The sequence below is a fragment of the Alligator sinensis genome, unplaced genomic scaffold (genome assembly GCF_000455745.1).
Source record: "Alligator sinensis unplaced genomic scaffold, ASM45574v1 scaffold952_1, whole genome shotgun sequence".
NCBI classification, from domain to species: Eukaryota; Metazoa; Chordata; order Crocodylia; family Alligatoridae; genus Alligator; species Alligator sinensis.
In genome coordinates, this window is record NW_005841999.1 from 818138 (window position 1) to 830401 (window position 12264).

The following is a 12264-nucleotide window of genomic DNA, read 5'->3' on the forward strand; positions in this document are numbered from 1 at the left end:
AGAGGGTGTGGTCAACTCTCAAACATTTGTGTGTCAATTTGCAGCTAATGCTGTATATGTCAGTCAAAACAATGGCCCTAATTTTGGAAATTGCTTTCTAATCACTCTGGGTGATAATGGTGAATCATCAGTAACAATAAATGCTAACCAGAACTACATAGCCACTGCTGAGGAGTTGACTGGAAATGATTTCAAGCTTTTGGAATGTGAAGTTTATAGAGTTGAAGGTAAATTCACATCTAAAGAGAAAATGAACATTGAGAATTTTGTTTCATATTTTTAATATTATATTACTTTCCCCTAGATTATAATGATTTCCTAGAATCTCCGTGGAGGAAGGTGACTTGGACAGCTGGGTAAGTTAACTATTGTAGCATATAAATGTGATAATCTGTGGCTAGTGAACACTGGGGGTTATCTGGGAATTTGATAGATAGTGATAAAGTTTGATATAGATATTAGATACTGAAATGCTGTTTGTCTATTTTAGGTACTTATATGAATTCCATCAACATAGAATCCAAGTGCCTCCTGGTCTTATTGCATTTATTCTTGTACTATTTCAGCAATAGATGGAAGTATATTATTACCATTTTAAAAGATGGCAAATGAGGCAAAAAGGCTGCTGACAGACATGAACCCCCCACCCAAACCCCAGTGCTTTACCAGAAGAGGAAGCACATCAGTTTAATCAAACTTCCCAGTGTCATTATAGATCAAGTGCTTTAGCAGGGCTTTTTGGCACTTTTAACTAAAGCAGATTCAATCGGCCATTAGATCAAAACACCAAAAAGCCCTGTTGAAGCATGTGATCTATAAAGCCCTCCCACTCTTCCATAATGCTGAGCTGAGAAGGAGCATGGCCAGGCCCCAGCAGGATGCTCTGACTAGGGAGGGGTTTCCCCTCCCTCTATCCGGAGCAGCCCAGCAGGAAGTTGATAACACAGTATTTATCACCCCTAACTCAGTGTTGTCCTCCCATTAAGAAAACAACAGCTTCTCTCCATTAGTTCAAGCTCTTCTTAAACAGCTTTTTCAAGGAAGGAATGGAGAGACATTACCAGCTACTTGTTGATTAGCTCCAGAAAGCCCTAATTTGACACAGTCCTGTCTGCCTTTGTCCCATCTCCCACACCACAGACCATAGCCAGCATGTGGTATGCTAGCTAATGCTGGGAGGTGTTTGGGTAAGGCAGAGCAGAGGGGGAAATTCCAGCTTGAGGAAGGAGTGGAGGGGGGGGGGGGGGGGGGGGCGGAGAGGGTGGAGAACAGGAGGAAGCCAGGCAGACCCTATTGTATGCGCAGTCTGTGGTGGAGCTGCAGCCAGGGAGCAGAGAGGAAGGGCCAGCCCAGAGCAGAGGGCCCTGCCCAGCCCAGAGAGTATGTCAGGATGCTGGGGGACTCTGATTTAACTTAAACCAGGAAGGGTCTGGGACAGACATTGCATAAACTGGTTTGACCCAAATCAGTTAAGTCTGATAAACCTGGTTGAATGTAGTATCTCAAACCAGTTTCAGCAATTTTCAAACTGTTTTATAACCAGTTTCAGCAATTTTCAAACTGGTTTATGTGCACTGAACTTCTGTTACAGGTTTAAAACAGTTTTTGAACACTTAAACCGGTTTATGTGTAATGTCTGTCCTTAGCCTTAAACTACTGTTCTGTTTTGGGTTCAGTATTAATCTGTGGGTGAAAGACAGCTGGGCTGCAAGGCTCAATTTATGCAAGGGGATAACAGACAAAATCTGCACCAGAAATGTGCCAGAGAGGCCAAGCGTTTCAGCCTCCTGAGATCCAGAAAGTCTTAAAGGACAGTAACTCAGTGGACTGGGAATTAACACTGTTCTGACAGAGGGAAAACTGCCAGGTCTGTGATACTATTGTCCTGGGTTCCCTGGAGATTCCAGGCTGGCATGAGGTTCTGAGAAACAGTGAATAAGTTGTTATCTTTAAGTTAAGGTTTATTGACAGCAGTCATAACCTATTAGAGTTTCATGACTCTTTGGAAGAAAACATTTGAGGAACTTTGAGAAAAGGTAAGTTTACTTCATGGGAATTTGTTGTTATATGTTGTGTATGCTTAAAGATCATCTTGAGGAGAAAATCCTTATCACTTTTACACAATTGATGAAAGTTTCAACCATAGTAAATTTTCTGAAAAGCTAGGCTTATTGCTAGCCAAACTGTGTACTCTTTGGAAGAGATTCAAGGTGTGGGCGCGTTCTCCATAAGGTATGTGGGGAAAATGGCCACAGTCATGTCCTGAGTGGGGCACCGGGTGGTGACACCAACCCAGACACGCTCGGGGATGCCAGGTGCGAGAGAGAGATGAATGCCGGAGGCAACGAGAGGGTGAAATAAAGCTTGATGTTTACTTACACAACAGTCGAACAGTAGGTCAAAATAACTTGGTGGGTGATATGACTTGGAGAACGATACAGATGATAAACTATATACAACAGCAAGGGAATACAGATGACGGACAAGTGGCGGGTGAAGACCGCAGTCTAAGTACGATGCAAGTACAATGTCTGGCTAGGACAAGGTACAGGACGTTCCGGATTTGCGAGGCAGTAAGCTATGGCGCTCGGAGCAACCAGAGCAGCTTCTGCTGGTGACCTAGGGGTCTGACCAGGCCCCAAGACAGGTGATCAGTCTGTCTCGAGAGTCGGAGCCCGGGGACCCTGCACCAAGGCGCGCGGTCCCCTATATAAAATTTTTAACCAATCAGAAAGCTCCCCTGATGGTAAGTTCTGGAACACGTGGACATGCTGGCCAGCCATGTCCATTAGGTGGTCTTTGGTTGGCTAGACCACAGGTGATCACGCCCTACTTAACATTGTGATCACACGCCGCTCGCATGGTGGGTTAGATTGCGGACACACTCCGCCACCGCATCACCAGTTACAGATGGTTGTGTCACTTAACCTTTTTGGTACAATAATCTGGCGGGGGTCACTTTATTTGTTGACACAAGGTGGCTGATCTACAGGATTATAGGCCAGTTAAACAGCTAGTTAAGATAGTTAACTGACTGAACAGTTCCCTTCATCATAGTGTATGCTGCTTTTCAAATCTGTGCTGTACATCCTTTTCTGCAAAGGATGTCCTTAATGTTCAGAGTGTAAAAAAATAAAAGGTATTTCTATAAAGCTTGACATCTCTTACATCAGAGATCAAAACATAAAATCGCTGTATTTAATGATATTTCTCTGGGGGTAGTTAATTACTGTTTACCTCGAATTAGTCAAACTCCTTTACTACATTGATGTTTGCGCTTCTGAACAATGGTTACATTCCAGTGACCACATTCTAGACACTGGTTCATCTGTTTCTCTTCTGCCTGAATCTGTGTATTTCCTATGTTTCACAGTATACAGGTTTAAGATATAAGCTGCATTTGGTGATTTATAGAACTTGAGCTCTGTTACCTGAATGCGTGACAGATCTATAGATATTGTGTGTCTATATGTTCTGTAAATGGAGTCACCTACTCTCTTTAAAAAGGGTTAACATATTCCTCAGATTGCTTAGATGACTTTACCATGGCTCAGTACCTGTGGCAGAGCCAGTGCATTGTTCTGGATTTAACTTAATTCAGAGGTTTAATTTACCTCTGGTAAAGCAGAACAACTGTTTTAGGTCTTTTAGTTGCCTCATTTAGGATGCCTGTACCAGATTTTTTACAGCCAACTTTCTTTAACTTCAGAAGGCACTTTCTGAAAACCAGGTCATAGATATTTCTAACTCAGAATGCAGAATTGGAGGACACCAGAGTTGAAAGTGGGGTGTGGGAAGAGATGGGAAATATTTGCATGTTCCTGATCTTCCCTTGTTAATATGCATCATAAAATAGGGGCTGAGATACCACCTGTGTCTGATTTTGGTATATTTTTATCTTCACAGGGAGAGAAATAAAATCATGGAGGAAATCAGATCTTATAAGCCATATCTAAATCCAGTCTCTCAGATTCGAATTCTATTTGTTGGTCCAGTTGGAGTTGGGAAGTCCAGTTTTTTCAACTCCGTGAATTCAGTTTTCCGAGGTTATGTGACAAGCCAAGCAATAACAGGGTCTGATAATACAAGTGTGACAACACAGGTATGGATTTGCTTTTAACTGTTTAACTTCTAAGCTACGGGCACATTCACTTAAACAAAATCAATATGTCATTTCAACACAAGAGAAAAAAATACAGATGTTTCTTTAAGGATCATATTTTAAGAACTTTTTCCATGCTTACCCTCACTGAAGTTCATGCTCCAGCAAAATGTGTTGTGGGAAAAGTCATTACGCATTTTGGGGAAGGGATGTGGAATCTGGCTGTCACTGTGCACTTTTCAGTAACATGTTACATTATGTTTCTGCTCCACTAGTATCGGATGTATCCAGTTAAAGATGGAAGAGATGGCAAGACTCTCCCTGTTATCTTCTGTGACACAATGGGACTGGAAGAAAAATTAGGATTTGGTTTAGAAATTGATGAAATAACTAACTTAATAAAGGGCCATATTCCTGATAGGTACCAGGTAGGATTTCTTCAAATGCTATGCATTTTGTATTGAACTCTGTGAAGTCCTTAAATGGTTCTTTGTCCAAATTTTTATCTTACATGTAATTACTAGAGGAAAATAAGTACTGTGCTCAGTAGATTATGCTAGAGATTCTGGCAGATTTGGAACTGACTATAGGCACTGATTAAGGGCAGTCAGAAGTGAGGTGTCTTTAAAAATCAATGAACTATATGAAAGCATTAAGTCTGATTCTCCGCTGTCCTGCACTGTCTGTAATCACTTATGCTGTTATGTATAGTCATACAAACTGGTTTAAATAACAATTTATTCTTCTTGACTGGAATAGTTTGGGAATCATTTTGTACTTGTGTAAGCCAATGAATAATTAGGCCCAAGTTATTACAGCTGGTTTAAACTATTTTGAACCATATTTGCTACTAGAAATGTAAATGAGATACTGACTTTGTAGGTTTAAAAAAAATATTTAACAGCATTTTTCAAAGTACTGGTGACAAATAATGTAACTAAGTTTATTAATAATTGTAATAGTTCCTCTTTAAATGTTTTCATATGTATTCAGATATAACTTATACATTTTTAAATGGGCTATTTTGGATTAACACCAGCTTATAATAACTAAAATCAGAATTTGGCTGTCTGAAAGAATGACTAAGGGACTGGAACACCTGATGTCTTTTGGTTTTAATCTTCATTCTAGTAGTCTCACTGTGAGTTCAGTCACCTCCCTACAGACCAGCATTTCTCTCCTATAAAATGAAGCAAATACTACTTATTATTTGTTTAGAGATATGGCTTATATAACTCTTAGAATGCAGAGTTTTCTGGAACTGCTAAAACTTATTGTCAGATATTTTCTTTGCAGTTTAATCCAGCCGTCTCCATTTGCCCAGATTCTCTAGGCTACATAAAAAATCCTGCTCTGAAGGATCAAATTCACTGTGTTGTATTTGTTATTGATGGGTGCAAAATAGAGATCATTTCGGAGGCACTGGAACAGAAGCTGAAACAACTTCGAAGGAAAGTGAATCAACTTGGTATGTTTTATGTTCCTTAACAGTGCAGAATTGAAGGAAGTGAGCATGCTTAGAAATGAATTGAGGTTTCAAGCCTGAACACTTAAAGCATTGCTAGGAGCCATGCTTATACTCAGGGAATAGACTGTTACATATCGTTCTTGAGGGTGAACCCTTTGACCAGGTTCATCTCTGTAAATGGCATTTGTTTTATGGAAGGATATTCATTTTTCTTATTGGAGAGATATTTGCTACAGTGCTAAGCTGTAGTAGTGGCACTGGGGAAAAAGAGAAATTCCAAGGGCCCCTGAGTACTCTCTCTCTCCTGTTTGGGTTTACAGCATATGCTTCTTCTCCTTAATATAGCAAAGCCATTTTGATTGGCATAGATCCCCAGTAGACATAGACATGTACTAATAAGGCTCCTAGGAATACATCTCTCCAGGAGTTACCCACTTTTGATTTTATTAATTGTTTTAGAAAATGCTAGGCATTAAAACTTATTTGTTTAGCAGCTACAGTGCAGGAAGAAAACAGAAAAAGCAAATAAAAACAGAAGCATGGGAGTCCCATACTAGCAAGCACTGCTCCACACCATTATCTCCTGTGGGTAGGGCTGGATACAGTAGCAGGAGTATGATTTGCTCCCTATGTGGTACAAGTCAATTCCAGAGAATAAAATGGACAGAGCCATGAAAAGCTAATTGCTAAGTGTACCATGTTTTCTGTAGCCCTTGTTTTGAATAATCAAATGTCCACCCTGGCCCAGTTACTAAATTAGCCATTAAGTGTGATGTCTACGGTGTTAACTAAATAATCAATTTGTTTACAAAATATTTTCCCACCCACATGCATAGGTTGTTTCATAATTGTTTAATTCATATTTGCTTATAATTAATCTTATTTTCTAATACTTTTGAGCAAAACAAAATTCTTTTGCCTTTTCTAGGCAGAAGTCATTGCAATGATTTAAAAAAATTGATTTTTTTATCTATCAATAAAAATTGATTAAAAAACTAGGTGTAAAAACTTACTCATTTTTTGATGCAGGAGTGCCACAGCTGGTTTGTTTGACTAAAGTGGATGAACTTTGTCCTGCTCTTGAAGACAACCTTGCATATGTGTATCAAAGTAAAGCTGTTGTGGAACAGGTAAGAAAACAGCATTGTTGGTTATAGTGCTATACAGTCACCAAATTATCTTGAAGACTGAGATATTGTGATATTGTATAGTTATTCTGTGATGCTTGTGCCCCTTCTTACTCTACACACATTTTCATTTGGAGAAGTCTTGTATGCACAAGCTGAAAGTATACCTATGTATATCCTTTAGTACCTGTGGTTCTGTTTTAAGACCTTGCTTAAATTGTAATGTTCATCTCCAAGAATAAGACTAGGTAATGAAATAAAATGAAAATATAATAAATCTCATTAAAATTAAGGATTAGATTCTTTTGCCCTATTGTTTGGTACAGAGGAGTCAGATTCTGGCCCCTATTGGCCAGCTGAGGATTTCCTTGGTAAGAAATGGCTCTTGGCTGATGTAAATATTGCAGCGGGGGAGGGGGGAGGGCAGGACAGGGAGTTAATTCTTGCACTATCTAGTCCTTTTCCTTCCTGGCATTGGAAGCATGTCAGGGGAAGAAGGAGGGGCGAGGAGAGAGCAGTTGCTCTGGTATAAGCAGCTCAGGTGTGGGACTGCCTTGAAGAGTCTTTCCTCTGTGTTAATAACTTGGGGTAGTTTGATTGGTGCTAGTGTGTTTGCCTAGTCCCTAGTGTGTTTGAGGTATTTTTTTCCTTTTTTCCAGTGGTGTGTTTGCTTTTTTCCCACTCTTTCTCTCTCTTTCTTTCTTCTTTCTCTCTCTGTCTCTTTTTAGATGTGCAGAAAAGGTGCTCTGTCATGCTGCATAATTATAAAAATTATAATAAAGATAAAGAATGAGCTGCACCTGGCAAAGGAGGTTAAGGACAACAAGAAGAGATTGCATAAGTATGTTGGCCAGAAAAAAAGGACCAAGAAAACTGTGGGTCCTCTGTTAAGATAGGGGGAACTCCTAATTGAAGAACCAAAGAATATGAAGCTACTTAACTGTTCATACTGTTCATATTTTATCCTGTCAGCATATTCCTTTGTTCCAACAGACCCATCACAAGCACACCTCTTAATTTGGTCTTTTACTGGTGTCTTAAGTTGGGCATGCCATGACCTCTTACTTTGGTCGGTCCACCAACACTGGAAATCCAAGGACTCTGCAGTTGGGCAGCGTCCCATTTGGTCCCCCATTATCACCTTTAATTGACATATCCAATCATTTCATCTCTCTGATGTACTCGGTTAGTGCCAAGTTCAGTTAATCTGAGCTGGTAACAAGGCTAACACTATGCTGATAATGTTAAAACATAAGCTACCTTTCTCACATTGATAAGAAAGGAAAGTAACTGTGAGGGAAAACTCACAGCTATAGCTGACCATTCAAATACCAAAAAGCAGAAACAGAAGAAACAAAAGAAGGTTCACCACTCAAGCACATGCAACTAAAGCAAAATGTGACAAGCTACCCTAACAGTCCCACTGCCTGATGCTGTTCAACATTTTATTGATGATTTGGACGCTGGCATAGAAAGCTTCTTGAGCAAGTTTGCAGATGACACAAAACTGGGAAAGATCGTGAACATGCTGGAGAATGTGAGAGCAATTCAGAAAGATCTTGATGGATTGGAAAGTTGGGCTAGAGCTAACAGGATTGATAGATTGTTTGGGGCTGGAAGGGACCTTGTAGATCATTGGGTCCAGTGCCCCTGCACCAGACAGGAAAAGACAGCCGGGGTCAAGTGACCCCAGCGAGGTGACTGTCCAGTCTCCTTTTGAAGATTTCCAGGGTAGGTGACTGCACCACCACTGGAGGGAGTTTATTCCACAGTCTGGACACCCAGACTGTGAAGGAGTTTTTTCTGGAATTGAGCCTGAAGCAGCCTTCCAAGAGTTTGGAGCCATTGCTCCTGGTCTTCCCCAGGGGTGCCCTGGTGAACAGCTGTTCACCGAGTTCTTGATGTACTCCCCTGATGTACCAGTAAGCTGCTACCAAGTCCCCTCTCAGCCTTCTCTTCTGTAGCCTGAAGAGACCCAAGTTCCTCAGCCTCTCCTCATATGGCTTGTCTTGCAAGTTCCTGATCATATACGTGGCTCTTCTTTGGACTGTCTCAAGTTTTTTCCATATCTTTGTTGAAGTGCGGTGCTCAGAACTGGATGCAGTACTCCAGCTGTTGTCTCACCAGGGCGGAGTACAGTGGGAGTATCACTTTCTTAGTTTTGCATGAGATGGAACAGTTAATGCATGCTAGTGTGCTGTTTGCTCTGCTGGGCACTGCTGGCTCATGTTCACGTGATGGTTGATCACTACCCCTAGGCCCCTTTTGGCTGTGGTGCAAGTCAGATTGTCACCACCAAGCCTGTAGGTATGTTGGGGGTTGTTTGCCCCCAGATGGAGAACCTTATCCTTCTGAGTGTTGAACTTCATCTGGTTCTGGTCTACCCAGCTCTTCAGCCTGTATCTGCAACCTATCTTCTGGCATGACCATGCTCCCCCATAACTTGCTGTTGTCCGCAAACATGGCCAGTGAGCTTTTCACCCCCACATCCAAATCATTGATAAAGATGTTGAAAAGCACCGGTCCAAGCACTTACTCCTGAGGGACACCACTGGCTACTTCTCACCAGGACAACACAGATTCATTCATGAGAACTCTCTGGGTCCTACTTTCTGGCAGCCAGTTTTCCATTCACTGAACTGTTGAGCAGTTAAGCCCACAATCTTTCAATTCTTCCACAGGGATATCATGGTATACTAGATCACAAGTATTTTGGAAGTCTAGGTATATAGTGTCGACCTTCTCTCCCATGTCCAGGTGGTGAGAGACCTGTTCATAGAAGGAGATGAGATTGGTAAGAGAAGACCTACCCGCAACAAAGCCATGCTGGCTGTTGTTCAGAATCTTACCCTCAATGAGAGTATCACATAGTTTTTAATGAGTTTTTCCAGGTTTTTCTCTGGGATGGAAGTTACGCTGATTGGCCTATAGTTGCTCGGGTCCTCCCTCTTCCTCTTCTTAAACATGGGCACAATGTTGGCCCTCTTCCAATCTTCAGGGATCTCCCCTGTGTGCCATGATTTCTGAAAGAGTTTTGCCAGGGGTTCTGCAATAACCTCAGCCAGCTTCATTGGCACTCTTGGGTGAAGTCCATCTGGTCCTTCTGATTTAAAAATGTCCGGCTTTTCGAGTTGGTTGTGCACCAGCTCAGCATCCACAGTGGGAAGGCCGTCATTCCTACCATGCCCCCTGTGATCCTTATCTTAGTTGTCTTTCCCCTTGGTTTGGTGAAGTGCTGATGCAAAGTGGGCATTCAGGAGTTCAGTTTTTTCCTGAGTGTCCATTACCAGCTGTCCCAAGGTGTTAAACAGGGGTCCATGCTTCCATTTGTTTTCCTTCTGCTCCCTACGTACCTGAAGAAGGATTTCTTATTGTCCTTGACTCCTTTGGCTAACTTGAACTCAGTCACCACCTTAGCTTTCCTAATCATTCCCCTACAAGTGCGGGCCACTGTTGTATAGTCTTCCTTGAGCACTGTTCCTAGTTTCCATTGTGTGTATGCCTCTCTTTTTTTTCTTTTTCAAGAGGACTGCAATGTCCCTATTGGACCAGGAGAACTTGCCAGCCCTTCTGCTACCTTTCCTCTTCATGGATAAAATCCAATTCAGATAAATGCAAGGTGCTACAGCTTGGAAGGAATAATCAAAAACAAATATAAAGTGGGTGACACCTGGCTGGAAAGCAGCACTTGGAAATCTTGGTAGATCCCAAAAGGATGTGGGAGTCTTAGGTCACAGATTTGAGTATAAGTTTTCAGTGTGGTGCAGCAGCACAAAAGGTGAAAGTGGTTTAGGGATAAATCAATAGAAGCATTAGGTGCAAGACACGGAAGGTGATAGTACTTCCCTACTTGGTGCTAGTTAGGATTCATTGGGAGTACTTTGTGCAGTTCTGGGCTCCACATTTTAATAAGGGCATGGAGAAGTTAGAGAAGGTCCAGAAGCAGACAACAAAGATGATGAAGGGCTTGGAAAGCAAGTCATAGGAGGAGAAACTGAAGGCACTAAGTCTGTTCAGCTTGCAGGAAAGGTGCTTAAGAGCGTACATGATATCTGTGTGGGGTTGTGCTTGGGTAGGTGGTGGCAGTTATCTTCCTTAGAGAAAAACCAAACTGGACAAGCTTAGAAGCATTTTAGGATAACCCATTTTGTACCTTTTTTTTTTTACAGATGCGGATAACTTCAGAGAGACTTGGAATCCCTCTTTCTCAGATTGTACCTGTTAAGAATTACTGCTCAGAGTTGGAGCTGACGTGCAATGTTGATATCCTGATACTTTCTGCATTAAAGCAGATGATACGTTTAGCAGACAGCTATCTTGACAACTTCATTTTTGAGGAGCCAAAGAAGACGACCCAGTGTGATTAGCATAATGTTGGTATTTTGTGCTATTATCAGACTAGCCTTTTAAAAAACCTGACATCAGAAGTTAAACTTATCGCTGCCTGAAGCCAATCCAACTTCATTGGCTTCAGTAGACTTGCAGCTCCTTATGCTAGTGGTGAATTTGATCCAAGAGGTTTTTATTTGGCTATAACCTGAATGCATTAAAAGCATGTATTCTCTAGCTTTCAAGGTAGAATCCATTTATTAAACATGTTGTAGCCTACCTTTCCCGATTTTCCACTGTAAGAATAATCTGTATAAACCTTTAGGGAAATTACCTAAAGGTATTACTTTCCTAATGATTTAACCTGTGTTATTACCTGCTAATGATAGTTGCTTGCACTCTATATACTGTTTACTTTTTCTCTTAAGCTAGTTCATAACACAATACAGTCTATCTAGTCTAACATTATTATAGCTTAAAACACATTTATTAGGTGAATAATTATTACCTTTCAGATATAGACACATTACAGCATCCATTGTAAAGATGGAAGCATTATGTTATAATCACAGTTAAATTGATAATTTGCAATAGGTAGGAAACATGCGATTGACATTGAGAAGGAAGTTTGAATTAATTTGGGGGTTTTGTTATATCACCTGTTCTTTTACAAAATATTTCCAAGAAAATTCTAAACCATGTACTGTAAAACTTTGTAGTTCATTTAACCAGAAAAATAAATTACTATGAGCACATTTTCAAAGTAACTTTTTCTTTATCCAGATATAGGGATGGTCAAGACAGAGGGATCTGATTGGTTTTTGCCTTCACTGATTCGAGATAGATTTGCAGATTTGAGACAGATTGGTTTTATTGGCATTAGGAGATACCCTACATCAGGGGTACTCAACCTCTGGCCCATGGGCCAAATGCAGTCTGTGGAGAAGTGGTATCCAGCCCATGGGTCTCCCCATGGGTTGGGATATTTGGTGGTATGGGAGCTATGACAAATAATACGGCTATCCTCTCTTGCTGCCAGATTCCCAAGCCCAGCCTTGCAGTTGGGCTACAGCTCCTTCACCTGGCCTCCCCCCTCGCTCCCCAGCATGACCAGATTGGCTGTGCTCCCTTCCCCACATTGAGCTGGGCTACGATCCCTTCTCCCCCTCCCATGGAGCCAGGTTGGGGCTGTGTCAAGCCCCCTTTGCCCCCCAACCCTATGGGACTGGATCGAACTC

General features: G+C 41.4%; 1 protein-coding gene across 1 annotated transcript in view; it reads left to right on the forward strand.

The window, feature by feature from the left end:
• The window catches only part of IFI44L (interferon induced protein 44 like), a 14874-nt gene extending 3099 nt beyond the window's left edge, over positions 1 to 11775 (forward strand). The window contains exons 2-8 of the mRNA XM_025201617.1: positions 1 to 227; positions 305 to 356; positions 3907 to 4102; positions 4378 to 4530; positions 5399 to 5570; positions 6600 to 6700; positions 10867 to 11775. The exon at positions 1 to 227 is cut by the window's left edge and continues 270 nt beyond it. Of these exons, the coding sequence (XP_025057402.1) occupies positions 1 to 227; positions 305 to 356; positions 3907 to 4102; positions 4378 to 4530; positions 5399 to 5570; positions 6600 to 6700; positions 10867 to 11064 (1099 nt within the window). The 3' untranslated portion in view covers positions 11065 to 11775. The remainder of the gene's footprint in view (positions 228 to 304; positions 357 to 3906; positions 4103 to 4377; positions 4531 to 5398; positions 5571 to 6599; positions 6701 to 10866) is intronic.
• Positions 11776 to 12264: the final 489 nt, after the last annotated feature.